General features: G+C 51.8%; 2 protein-coding genes across 2 annotated transcripts; both read left to right on the top strand.

Moving 5' to 3' along the window:
* Positions 1-261: 261 nt before the first annotated feature.
* Positions 262-4,968, top strand: LOC141471143 (uncharacterized). Its single transcript, XM_074157556.1, has 6 exons — positions 262-613; positions 729-842; positions 1,688-1,783; positions 2,655-2,771; positions 2,930-3,043; positions 3,923-4,968. The coding sequence occupies exons 1-6, from the start codon at positions 262-264 to the stop codon at positions 4,966-4,968; spliced, it is 1,839 nt and encodes a 612-aa protein (XP_074013657.1).
* Positions 4,969-7,229: 2,261 nt separating this feature from the next.
* Positions 7,230-13,081, top strand: LOC141471146 (uncharacterized). Its single transcript, XM_074157561.1, has 5 exons — positions 7,230-7,295; positions 8,263-8,914; positions 9,993-10,113; positions 11,903-11,971; positions 12,226-13,081. Exons 2-5 carry the CDS (start codon positions 8,549-8,551, stop codon positions 12,756-12,758), a joined length of 1,089 nt encoding a protein of 362 aa, XP_074013662.1. The 5' UTR covers positions 7,230-7,295; positions 8,263-8,548; the 3' UTR covers positions 12,759-13,081.
* Positions 13,082-13,557: the final 476 nt, after the last annotated feature.

The raw sequence follows: 13,557 nt of genomic DNA, 5'->3' as shown, positions 1-13,557 counted from the left end.
GTCCTTGATGGCTCAGCGGGGACCCCGATCCCTCCCGGCTCAGAGGACCCTCGGTCCCCCCCGGCCCTGCGGCCCCGGTCCCCTCCGGCCTCCCTCTCACCGCTGCCGCCCCGTCCCGCCTTCCCCAGGCCCTGCCGCCGGGGGGCGCCGCAGCGCGTGTCGCGGGGCGGCCACAGGGGGCGCTGCGGGGCCGGGCGGGCGCGGCGGCGGCGGCGGCCGGGAGCGGGACCGGGAGCGGGACCGGTGCCGGTGTTTGCGGCCATGGCCGGTCCCCGGGTCGGGCGAGCCGAGGCGGTGGCTGCGCGGTTGCTCCGCCTGGAAGCCCGCCTGGCTCGGGCGGAGCGGCAGCTGCGGGCCGCGTTGGCCCTGCGCGGCCGGCTGCAGGCGCTGGAGCGGCGGCTGGAGAGCGGCGGCGGCGGGGCCCTTCGGATGCCGGGGAGGCGCGGAGCGGGCGGCGGCGGCGGGCGGGAGGCGGTGCGGCCTCGGGTGTCGGTGAGGCCGGAGGAGGTGTGGGTGCAGTTCGGCGAGCCGGAGCGGCGGGCGCTGCGGGGCTGGCAGCGGGCCTTGCACCGAGCTCTCATGAGGAGCGACTACCGCATGCTGCTCGCCCTCGGTAAGGGCCGTGGCCTCGAGGTTGGGCGGGTGGCCCAGGGGTCCCCGCTGGTCCCCCCGACGGTTCCCCCGTGCGGCGGGACCCCCGGCCGTGCCTCACCTCGCGCCTCCCGCAGAGCCGGACCCTCCCCGAGGTGATGCCCAAGCCCGGTCGGAAGGTGGGAACCAGCCGCCTGCTCCGAGCTGCGAGGACGGGGATGGGAGAGGTGACCCTGAGGAAAACGGCACTGGTGAGTGGTTTCGGGCTGGCAAGACGTGGACCACCAAAAAGCCAGCAGCGGGGGTCTCTTGGGGACGTCAGCCTCTCTCCACAGCGCTTGCGGTGTGGAACGTGGTGGTCTTCCCCGCTTGGCTGTTGGGTATCTCCCAAAACATGTCAAACCACCTTTTTTTTTCTCTTTTCCCGGTCACCGAGTTGCCCGTGTCAAACCTGCAGCCGTTAGACCGTCGGTTTTTCCACCCTGAAGGCCTCTGTCAAGAGGACTTTGTATTCTCTCTGCACAAACATAGTTTTTTTTACACACGCGCAAAGTTTTCCTGTAACTCATGGATTGTGTTACGGAGGTATAAAGGTAGCGTGCAGAGCATTAGCCCGTCTGTTTTTCCTTACTTATTTCACAGACCTTTTTTGGGTTGTTTTTTTCTTTTTATAGTTTTCATTCATAATTCTCACTGGTGCTTTTCCGATGGGTTAGAAGTGGTGCACTTTCACGACTGAAAAGCATAACTCGGGCAGAGCCAAAAGAGGAACAAAACTCCAGAAGGAGAATTCAAGGGATGTTCTCCTCTCCTGGAACCACGTAGAACGTATTTTCATTTGCTAATGGGCGCCGCAACAAAGCGGACGTTACATGTGCATGAAACTCTTGCACCTTTCTGAAGCTCAAACACCTGCTGAGGGTTTTGTGACAAATATTTTAGGTCTGTTTAAGAGGCCTTGGTCAGCGAGAACAGGAACTAAAGTAAGGTTTTCTCTAGAATGTGAGCTAGAACAGAGCCGCTGCGCCTGGGAGGGGATGGGAACTGGAATTAATTTTGTGTATGGAATTAAAACAATGTCGTTTCCTGTTAACAGAAGACAGCATAATCCACATTAAGCAAGAGGAAGAGTTGTGCGCTGCAGATCAGCAGGAGGGGGAGGCTGGAGAAGCTCCTGAGGAGCCCTGCCTGGGTGAGTAACTGCATACCTGGGAGAGAAAATGAAATAGAGGGATTAAATTCCAAGGTGTTGGGGGTTTTTTTGTTGTTTTCCCACCGCTTTTCATATATTCCAAACCTTTTATAAAAAGCTCACAAGTTTTGAACAGACTCGCCGTCAGGCCTGATGGGTAAGGGCTGATGTTTCGTCTTTCCTTTTTCGTGTCCGTTGTGGAGTTTGCAGAGTACGTGGCTGGTTTTCATCCCAGCAGTGCAGTGAGGAATAGGAAATGTCCCATCCTCCCTTAAATTCCTGACTTCACTTTCCTCAAGTTGACAGCTCTAAGCTGGTTAAATTTATCGTGCAAAGTGGGCCCTGAGTCACTTTTTGGGGCCGATGGGTTAACTTCTCTCACAACCTGTGATGCCTCTCCTCCTGCACATCCAGAGGCTTCGGTGCCTCTTCTCCTGCAAATCCAGAGGCTTCACATTGCCTCCCCCCCCGCCCCCTTCCTTCGGTGGTTTTTCTGCGCACAAACGAGCGCAGCGACTCCTTGGTCGTGCTGTTGCAGCCCGGAGACCTGTTTCTTGCCTTCCCACTTGGTGGTACCCAAGTTTTTGCGTTACAGATAAATCACTCTGCTTTGGAGCTTGGCTGTCCTTAGTCTTCACAAAAAGCAGCAGCTCTGTCTGTGGGCTCCGCTGTCATTTTGCTCGGCTTCCAGTGTATGTAGCAAACTGGGATTTTTAGGCCTTGCCATGGGGTTTTGTTTAGAAATTGGGCTTACAGGAGCTTGGCTTGGGGGAAAACAAAAAAAAAAAGAACGCATAAGAACGGGTTTCACCCTTGTGGAATCCTGAGCTCACGCTCTTATGATATGCCTGTCTTGAATTTTCTTCTTTAGCCGAGCAAGGGTTTTGTGAGCCCGAGGCATCGCGTCAGACCAAGAAAGGGAAGGAGGCGTTTGCCAGGGAGCTGCCAGGCGCGGGGGGCGAGGAACCCCCCCGAGACCCTGACACAGGTGAGGATTCCCCGGCAAAAACTGCCCCTCTGGTGGCTCTTCATGTCTTTCCTGAGGCTTTGTTAGCACTTTTCTTATCTTAGAGAATTCCCGAATCTTCGGCGTTTTGCATCTTTCTCCCATGTTTCTCAGTTGTGTCGATTCTCCCCAATGAGCAGGGTTTCAGAGTTACACCACGGATGTTTTATCGTGGATTAAACAAGAGGAGGAGCCGCGCTGCCCTGAACGACAGGGCGTGGAGAAAGAAGAAATCCCTACAGATGCAAGTACAGGTCAGTCCTGGGCTTCAGCTGAGATTTCTGGGACAGGAAATCGAATTTAGAGCATTTTTTCGTACTATGTTAAATGCCAGAACCTTATAATGTAAAGCCATGAAAGAACTGGAACAAACCTCGGTCTGATATTTGCTCACAAAACGTTCAGGTTCCGTCAGCTGAAGAGGTTTTTTCCTCCTTCATCTGGCCTAAAACTGTCATTTAAGGGTTGTCGAGCGTTGGAAGAGGCTGCCCAGGGCAGTGGTGGAGTCACCATCCCTGGAGGGATTTCAATGCCGGGCAGACGTGGTGCTGAGGGACATGGGTCAGTGGTGGCTTTGGCAGTGCCTGGTTGATGGTTGGACTTGATGATCTTAAAGGTCTTTTCCAACCAAAAATGATTCCAAATACGATCTCTTGGGCCACAGCCCGGCACCCCTCAGCGTAGCTCTCAAATGGGTAACTGAGGAGAGGGTGCAGAGGAATATTTTGTGTAGAAATCGGTTGGGAGCCTGGAATTCCTTCACTTCATGGGAGTTATTTAAACATTCCTGCACACGTGGTGGAGTTAATATAGAGTGAGACAAGGGATAAACTTGCCTCTGGCAGGGTCCTTGGATCTCACACTTCAAACACACGAATGAGAGGGTGAAGATAAGACATTGCATTAGTGATTTTTTTGGGGTGTAGATTTAAAAAAAAAAAATTGCAAAAAGATCTTCTGTTTTCCCGGAGATTTTGTTTCGGTGGAACCCTGGTACATGCTCTCCCCCTCAGTATTAAAACCTCCCATCTTATTTACTTTCTCTGTCCGTGAGCACGACATGGCTGTAGATTCGGGGGGATGCTCCTAAGAGGCTTCCTTAATTGAAAGGCTCTGAAATCTGTTTGTTTCAGCACACGATGAAAACCCAAAGAGGGACCCTCCGGCAGATTGCTTTGAAAGCACAGCATGTGATCCGGAGGTACCGGCAAGACCTGGAGAGAAGTTTTCTAAGGATCCTACCCCCGGAGTGACATGGGATAGTCAGTGGAACTCAGAAATGATGGAAACAAACACCACCGGGAACGGCCTTGGGGGTGACGCTCGGTATGACCGAGGGTTTGGTGAGCACTTAGATTTTTTTAGCACTCAGGAAAACAGTGTCGGCAAGAGAGTGTGCGCGTACAACAAATGTGAGAGAAACTCCAGCCAGCAGGAACATCTTCCGACTCCCCAGGGAGCCCGAGAAGGGGACATGTTTCCAGGCCCTACGTGTGAGAAGAGTCTTAGTGATAGGATGTTCCATCTGCTTCACTCGCAGCTCTGCGCTCCCGGTGAGAAAGAAATGACCCCCCAAGGGCAGGCGGCTGCTGCTGCCTCCTGCGAGGCGCTGCCCACCGGGGTGGCCTGCACCGAGCGGGGACAAAACCCCGTGTGTGGAACCCGGCTTCGTGACCACAACGGCCTCGTGGGAGAGGAGCAGCCATCTGCGGAGAGCGAGGAGAACTTCCCAGCGGATAACTCGTTAGCCAGCCCCTGCTGGGAGCACCCGCAGGAGAAGTCGGAGGCCTGCGGCAGATGCAGGCAGCACTTGGCCCCCAGGGGCAGCCCTGCAAGCCAGGGGCAAAGCCAGGGCCGGGGCAAGTCCTACATTTGCAGCGACTGCGGGAAAAGCTTCGTTTGCCATTCGTGGCTCGTTAGGCACCAGATGACTCACACGGGAGAGAGGCCGTACAAGTGCTCCGAGTGTGACAAAAGCTACAGGAGAAAGGATTATCTTTTAAAACACCAGCGCCAGCACTCGGGAGAGGGGCTCTTCCAGTGCCCCCTCTGCAGAAAAAGGTTTGTGCTCAGAAGGAGTTTCATGAAGCATCAGGAAAGTCACGTGGAAGAAACACACCTGACGCTGGCGGGTTGGCCCTGCGCCGAGATCCGGGGGTCTGTCATGCACTCTGTATAGAAAATCCCATCTGGACGGGGGTTTTGCAAGCCCCCCTTTGGCCGTCACCCTTGCTGGGCCGTGGCAGCATCTCCCAGCTCCGTGCTGGGCTGTGGCAGGAGGAGGAGGCTGTCGAACAGCCATCCTGAGCCCCCTCCCAGGCAAAGGGAGAAGGTTGGGGGGGGGGTATTTTCCACAGACCACGTTGAAATAGTCGGCGGAGCTGTTTCACAGCTTTCCCCGCTGCCTGTAGCCGTTGGGGATGTGCTGGAGCTGTGCAGGGAGTCTGCGGTGCTCAGAGTTACTGCCGGCCGTGAATCCACGTGGGAGAGGAATCACATCAGCAGGCGGAACAGTTTGTAACGCTTCAGGCTGGAAAAATACCTGAAGTTTTGTCCCCAGGCTGCTGGGAGTCCAGAGTCCAGGCACTGGGCTGCAAACAAGTGAGTTAAAGTTACTAATTGTCCACTAAACAAGTGTCAGGAAACGAACCACTTTGGGTGAAATGCTGAAGTCTTGACCCTGTGGCTGTTTGAAAGAAGCCTCTTCGGGAAGCGGCAACCAGACAGAGGGGAGCAGAGCCCAAGAGGCAGCTCCTTCCCGCAGTTAAATGACGGAGCTCCTGGGGTTCAGCAGCAGGGAGCCCCCAGAAAGGGTTCTCGAGGGCTGGGGTCCTCACCTGGAGTTGTAAAACGCTCGGGGAACCTGGAATACGGTTTTCATTTAAAGTTGTGTTGCATTTAATTTACCACCCGGTTACAGGTCTTCTCTGTTTGTTTCATTTTCCGAATCCTATGGAAACAGAACATTCGGATGCGCTCATTAAACGTTCTCCTTCAGGAAACTGTATTTTTGCTCACAGTCAGTGTCTCCTAAGGGGGAGAGCGCTGCTGAGAGTCTGACGTGTTGCTGTGAGGCTGCAAGGACACGGTTCGTTCCTTTTAGTGATAAAAGACTCTGGATATATCGTCTGTCACCTTCTTATCGATGGCGTTGAGCCTCATGGAAAAAAAAAAACCAGAAGCAGCAGCTTTGGCTGAGTCAGGCAAGAGCCCGTTTTGGTTCAGGGCTCCTTCACTGTCAGACAGCTGCGACAAATTTTGTTAAACAGCCTTTTTTACGTGCATGTTTCTGCCTAAGTTTTGTTCGGATGTTTTTCTGTTGAATGGAAGGTTCTCTTTTTTAAAAAAATATTAATATTGTTAAAAAAATGCTATGTGTCGTTCTATGGGGTGGTTGGGGGAGAAAAGATGAGCAAGGTCGAAGGAAGAGGGAGAAACTCTGGGTCTGCCATCCCCCAAACTTCCGTTTTCAAGGCAAAGCTTTGTGGAAATAACTGACAATGGAGAAGGGGGAATCCTAGAGTGGTTTGGGTGGGAAGGGACCTTGAAGACCATCCAGTGCCACCCCACTGCCCTGGGCAGGGACACCTCCCACCAGACCACGTTGCTCCAAGCCCCCTCCAACCTGACCTTGAACCCCTCCAGGGATGGGGCAGCCACAGCTTCTCTGGGCAACCTGGGCCAGGCTCTCACCACCCTCACAGCAAAGAAGTTCTGCCCCACATCTCAGCTCAATCTCCCCTCCTTCAGTGTCAAACCCTTCCTCCTCGTCCTATGGCTCCCCTCCCTGATCCAGAGTCCCTCCCCAGCTTTCCTGGAGCCCCTTGAGGGACTGGAAGGGGCTCCAAGGTCTCCCCGGAGCCTTCTCTTCTCCAGGCTGAACCCCCCCAACTCTCTCAGCCTGTCCTCCCAGCAGAGGGGCTCCAGCCCTCCCAGCATCTCCGTGGCCCCCCTCTGGGTTCTGCTCCCGCAGGGCCCGTCCCGCTGCCGGTCCTCCCTGAGGAGGCCCTGGGCCTTCTCCCCGTCCTCCCGCGGGCGTGGCCGGACGCGGAGCCGTTTCCCGGGAGCGGCCGGGTGGTTTCGCCGCCGCCCCTCGGCCCCGCTCCGCCGCCCGGGCCCCGCCGCGGCGGGAAGCGCCTCACGCTCGGCAACGGCGCGGCTCCGCCGTTGCCATGACAACGGGAAGGCGCCGAGCTCGCAATCCCCGCCTCCCTGCCCGTGACGTCACGCTCGCCTTCTTCCAATCAGCGCCCCGCTTCTTCGCGTGTCGGCCAATGGGAATGAACGTGCCGACCCAACCCCCTCTCCCTCCTCGCGGAGGCCGCGCCGCACTTGCCCGTGGTGATTGGCTGGCCTCCGTCAGCGCGCGCCAATGGGAGGGCCGGGCGAGAGGCGGCCGGCCAATGGCATGGAGAGGTGGGCCGGCCGGCTCCCCATATTGGCTGGTGCCGGGGCGAGGGGTGGAGCTTGGCGTTGCGGAGGAAAGATGGCGGCGCGGCGGGGCTGGTGAGCGGCCGGCGGTACCCGGGGAGGGGTCAGCAGTGCCCGTGAGGGGAGGCCTGGCTGCTCCCTCGGTGCTGTGGGGCGGGGAACGGCCTCCATGGGTGGCCCGGGCCGCGGGGGAGGCCTGTGGCTGTCCCCCGGGGTCGGGGGAGGCCTGTGTGCCCCGAGCTCGGCTATCGGCCCTGAGCGAATTACCGAGCTCCTCCTGCCTCGGCGGTGCAAGGGAACGGGTTGTGAGTGGGGTTTACAGCAGGGCTGCAATTCGGTGGTGTGCCCTGGGCCAGAGGTGCCTGGTTTCCTCCTGCGTCCGATACCAGGATGGGTCATGGACCATAGATGTTCCCAGAAGCGCAGTGTGATGGTGGGAGTGGTTGCCAGTGTTAGGCCTGGGCTGTGTTTGTTTCCAGAAGCGTTCCCCGTGTCCTCTGCAGAGCCCTTTCTCTACAGGGAGGTTGTAGTGAGGGGGACTTGGTCTCTCCTCCCAAGGAACAGGTGATTAGACAAGAGGAAACAGCCTCAAGTTGCACCAGGGGAAGTTTAGGATGGATAACTGGAAAAATTTCTTCCTGGAAAGGGTTGGAAGAGGCTGCCCAGGGCAGTGGTGGAGCCACCATCCCTGGAGGGATTTAAAAGCTGGGCAGATGTGGTGCTGAGGGACACGGGTCAGTGGTGGGTTTGGTTCATGGGTTTGTGGTGGCTGGGTTGATGGTTGGACTCGATGATCCGAAAGGTCCCTTCCAACCCAGACGATTCTCTGATTCATTTTTTTGGAACTTATTTGGCTATTGCGCTTTATTGCTGCCTTCTGAATAACAGTATAATAAGCTTTGTTGTGGAGCGTGGGAGGATTCCTCATGGATACACAAATTAACGGCATGTATATATACGTTTACATAGTGGGAGTTACTTTAAATGTAAATGTGCATGCTAAAGGTCCATTGAGCTGATTTTAAAGGCTTTTGCCTTCCAGATTGTATGCTGTTGCTTTGAAGTGGGGAAGCCGTGTGCTGTGGAAGGGGACCTGCCTCCTCCTCTCCGTGTGCTGCAGACGTCAGCTGTGGTGAGCTCCCCGTCTCCGGCAGTGAAGTTCAATGCCAGATTTCCCTTCTTCCTGACCTCAGCTCTTTCTGTCCTTCAAAAACATGTTTTTTTTCTTGACAAGCTTAGGCCCGTTTAACGCTAAAGGTGCTTAAAAACTATTTAAATCCTCCTCCCGGCACGTTATTTTTGGATTTGTTCCTGTTTCTCACCCGACGATGGTTTATTGCTCGGCGCTGAACTGTCAGAACGCCACCAGCGGGGTGTACAAGAACAGCAGCGTGACTTTCTATGGCTTCCCTTTACAAAACAAGCCCCTCCTGAAGCAGTGGATTCACAACATGGGCCGGGACATGGGAACGCCGTCCAAGCACCAGCGACTGTGCTCGAAGCATTTTGAGGACAGTTCTTTTGAAATCGACCCTTTGAAAATGAGAAAAAACCGGCGGCTGCTGAAAGAAGCTGTTCCCAAAAAATTCCTTTTGGGTGAAGACGGGAGCTGGCTCGTGGGAACACCTCGGACTTTCTGTGGTGGCATAAGTAATAAAACCCGAAAACGAATCCGGAATCCCGAGCACTCAAGGGTAATTAAGACGTTTGCTATTGCGTTTGCTTCCCTTGAATTAAAAGATTTGCTTGTACTGGGAGAAATTAAAGGCATTTTGGTGCTCTCTCTGCTCAAATTCCAATTTTGTGCCTAGATGTTGGCGGGGGGAAACCTGCTGTTTGTTGGAAATGCAGTCCCAGTTCCTGCTGTAAAAGGGGTTCGCTCCCTGCAGACCTGTGTTTGTACGTGAGGGTCCTCATGCTCGGAAAAATGTCCTTTAGAGTCCCCCAAATGATGTGTGGGGGGCGCAGTGCCCACGGTTTTGGTGTTTGGGGCTGAGGCAAAGGCTCAACCTTCTCCCCTGTGCATTTAATTTGGGTGGTGACCCCGTCTGGCCACAAATTAATGAGAATTAGTTGTTTCTCTTGGCAGCGGATTTGTACAATCGGGTTTGTACGTGGTGCGAGCTGCAAAACGCCCAAAATAGTGAGACATGCGTTAGGTCGAAAGGCGAATCAAAGCATTTGCAGAGGCAAGAACATACAAACATGGTACTCTATAGATAAAAAGCACAGGTACAAAGTATGTTCACAGCATGTGTATGTACAAAAAAAAATGCAGTGTTCATCTCTCTGTATTTTTAGGGCTTAATTTTTTGTTTGTGTTAACTTTTATTATTAGGGAAGAGCTCTCACAGCTGGATCTAACAGGCTCTGGCACCGCCTCAGGGCTTATTTAATATACATTCTGGAGTATTTTCTGGTTTTCAGTGAAAAGAAAAAGTGAAAAGCCCCCCTGCTGGGGCTGGATATCAATGGCGACCACATATATTTAAATTTTTTTAAGACTAATTTTTGACCCAGTCGCTATAGAAAGTCATTGTTTCAGTTGAGTCACATTATTGGTGAGTAATTTTACTCACCTGAGCTATGCACAGAAATAACAACAGAGGATTTGTATGTAAAGCCCTTAATTAGCACGTTGGTTCTATGTAAGACGGGCATTGCCAGGAACAGTTGGCTGGTGGCCCCTTGTTTAATACTGTTTGGAAAAAGAAGGTTTTTGAGGAATCTCCACCTCTCCAATGGCACTGATGATGGGACGCTTTCTTTTAGGTTCCTGGGATGTTTGATGACACTGCAGTACGTGAGGGGACGGACCTGGAAGAGCGGCAGAAAGAGCTTTACAAGAAAGCGATAAAGGAGAATGATGAATCTTTAACCACCTTGGGTAAAGGTGAGTTTCCGCTGCTTTTCTTGCCAAAGGCTCACGGGTCGGCGCTGTTTCTGGCCTAAGAGTCACTCCTCAAACCCTTTGATTTCTAGTGGGTTGATCTTTAGATGCTTGGGAATTTTTGTCAGAGAAGAAAAGCTCCACAATCTTTCCGTTAAAGACTGAAGGACAGTCTCTCTTCTAATGGAAGAGAGTTAGAAAAACTCTTTAAAAAGGCTCTGTTGGAGTCAGACGCTCAGTCTGTGGCTGTAGGTGAGACCATGTCTGCGGGATATGGGTAGATTTAATTGAGAGCGACAGGCTCTGCCCTGGGAGAGAGGTTTGGGATCTCTGGCCTGCCCCTGGTGATGCACGTGCCGACTAAAACAAAGAAAAAGGAGAGAGGGAAGGTTTAGATGCACGACTTCAGGAGCTGTAATGACTGATGGTATCACAAATCCTGTGGCCTCGTTAATTGTAGTTAAGTTGTGAGTATTTTCATCATCCCCCAAATCCTGATGTGTGTTGGCTTTCGTGATTCACGAAAGGGTGTTGAACTATTTTGATGAAGAAATAGTTAAGTAATGTGAATGATTGTCGTGTCTTGGGCCGCATTGGCCAAGGACAAGATGACAGATGCTCTCCCCCACCTCTCACTCCAAGGAGAGGAAGAAGAGAAATAAAGAAAATTGAAGAAAATGCAGACATCTTACTGGTTAGTTTTAAGTGCCCAACTATACATTTGTTTGAAGTCATTGTTTGTTTGTTTTTTGTTAAATTTGAAGAAGTGAGCCCTCACTGGCTCCTTAGCTTTCAGGTAATTCCTTGGATTGATAGAAGAACCTGCTGTAATTTGGGGCTAAAAATGCGTTTGCTTGTCCTCTGGGCTGGAGGAACAGAAATGCTGAGAACCCTGGGAGCCTCCGTTGTTGCTTATTCTAGTTTTGTGACGCTCTTCAGTTCTGTTTAAGAAATGCTGATTTGGCCTAACCTCATTCTGTTGCTCCTTCTGCACTGTCAAAGTTGAAATTACATGAAATAATAAGATGCTGTAATTCCACTTTTTTTTATTATTATTATTCTTTCCATACCTTCTGGTTTTCACAGTAGAAAAGCTGGAGTCTGCAGACAGCTGCCTCTATTTTTATTTATTCTTTTTTGTAAAGCTCTGATCTGTTAAAAAAGCCCATGCTGTGTGTGAGGAGGGATTAGCTGGGGGAAAATCAGTTCATGAAGCAAAAAGGCAGTTAAAATGCACAGCCCCAGACAGCTGAATTGCACTTTTATGGCTGTAATTAATTCGAGACCTTCCGCTTCTAAACTTTTCAACCTTTTGGGTATAATTTCCGGAATATTTAAAAAAAAATTGGAAGTTAAATATTGCTCGCCTGCTTCCCAGCCACCCTCTCTCAATTTTTTATTTTTTTTTTTGCTGTTACCTCCTCCTTGGACCTTTCCCCAGAGTCAAAGAGAGAGTGGGTTCTGCAGGTATTTGCTGGAAAATGGCGTCATAAAGTCTTTTCTTACAGTTCTGGGAACAACTAGAAAATTGTTCTTCTTTGAGAAGGCAGTATTCTCAGTGTAAATTAACAAAAATGAGTCATGTTACAGAAAAAGGGCATAAATAACCTACAGGGCTCGGAAAGTGAAAACGTTGACAAAGAGCTGCCTTCGGCTCCGGTCTTTGTGCAAGGTATCCTTTGTCTACATCAATACAATGAAAGTAGGTGAGGAAATATCTTTGTAATAATGGAGGAAAAAAGTATCAGAGGAAAATAATAACCACCATTTCCATGTTCTGTTCCTTGCGCAGACTGTCCTCCTCCCAAAAGCAGCGTCCAGCCGAGAGAAGCGGATTTTGAGGAAAGGGAGATCCCCACAGGTGTGTGGTGGCCCCAAGGCTCATCAGAAATTAATTTGGCAACATGATGAAACCACACGGGCTCGTAGGATTAGAGGGGGGTGGGGGGTGGTGTTCTACTGCATCCCTGATTTTTTTTTTATATATTTTTTTTTTTTTACCCCAAACTTGGTTTATTTGTACGGATGTATGGTGAATCGGGAATTGTTGTTCTTTGGAGATTTGATGTTGTCCCGCATCGGATAAAGGGAGAGTTTGGAATGTTTCTCTTCCAGGCTGCGGTGGTGCTGCCATAAGAGCCCAGGCGCGGGGTCACCCCAAGAGTGTGGAAAACACGGAATCGTGTGGATCATTCTCAGGAGGATCCCGAGACCCCACTCACCAAATTTCAGTCGAGGGGGTAGCATGCGAGAGTCGTCAGAATTTGGCAGCAGATCTGGGAAATCCAACGGGAAGCGGAGGAGCTAACAGCTCTATCGGGGAAGGAGAACCGGGTGAATCCAAAGAGATCCTTTTTTATCAGCAAACCCGTACGGGGGAAAGACTCTATCTGTGCACAGAGTGTCGGAAGACTTTTAAATTGAAAATCGGCCTTCTGAAACATCGGCAAAGTCACACCAAAAAGAGTCAGGCCTCGTCCTACATATGCACAGACTGCGGCAAGAGCTTTGCTCGCCACGCCGACCTGATCCGCCACCGGAGAACTCACACAGGGGAGAGGCCCTACAAGTGTACGGAATGTGACAAAACTTTCGTGGAAAAACCCAGACTCACTAATCACTTGCGAACTCATAATGTATCCACATAACCCTTGTGCCAAAAGCTTTCCTGGGAGAGATTATTTTTTCTTTTTCCCATTCATTTATCAAAAAAAAAAAAAAATCCTTCTCCGTCCAGAGATGATGCCTCGTGGTCACACAGGGATTGTAGGTGAAGCTTTAAGATAAGACAATTTAATGAGGCTGAATCCGGTTTGAGCGTGAAAAGCATGGGGTTGGTGCCAGCCTAACAGTCATTGATTAGAAGCTGATTTTAATTAGCGGCAAGATGACTCATATCTGGGAGGAGGAGTTGTGTAGAGCGGTGCTGACTGTACCGAAAGCATTATTAAAAAGATCTTCTGGCGCACTGAACGGCACGTGCTAGAGACTGTCTCTATTAATGCAGACAAATGCTGGGAGGTTTTCTTTTTTGAGTATGAGAAGACAGAGAAAATGTCACGATCAGCACAGGATTGTCTGCAGAGCTGTGAGCAGGGAACGGAGCTTCTAAGAGGGTAGGATAAGGCGAATGGTTGGGTTTGATGTAAAAATAACAACTGAAAAAAAACCCCACATTAGTTCAGAGGTTACAGTTGTAGGACAGCAGTGGTGGCAGGGAAAGCCCTGTCACATGGAAACTATAGAACCACAGAATGGTTTGGGTGGGAAGAGACCTTAAAGACCACCCAGTGCCACCCCCTGCCCTGGGCAGGGACACCTCCCACCAGACCAGGTTGCTCCAAGCCCCCTCCAACCTGGCCTTGAACCCCTCCAGGGATGGGGCAGCCACAGCTTCTCTGGGCAACCTGGGCCAGGCTCTCACCACCCTCACAGCAAAGAAGTTCT

The sequence above is a fragment of the Numenius arquata genome, chromosome 12, assembly GCF_964106895.1.
Source record: "Numenius arquata chromosome 12, bNumArq3.hap1.1, whole genome shotgun sequence".
Lineage (NCBI taxonomy): Eukaryota > Metazoa > Chordata > Aves > Charadriiformes > Scolopacidae > Numenius > Numenius arquata.
Note: the sequence above shows the minus strand (reverse complement) of the source record. Positions and strands in the feature narration are given on the sequence as shown.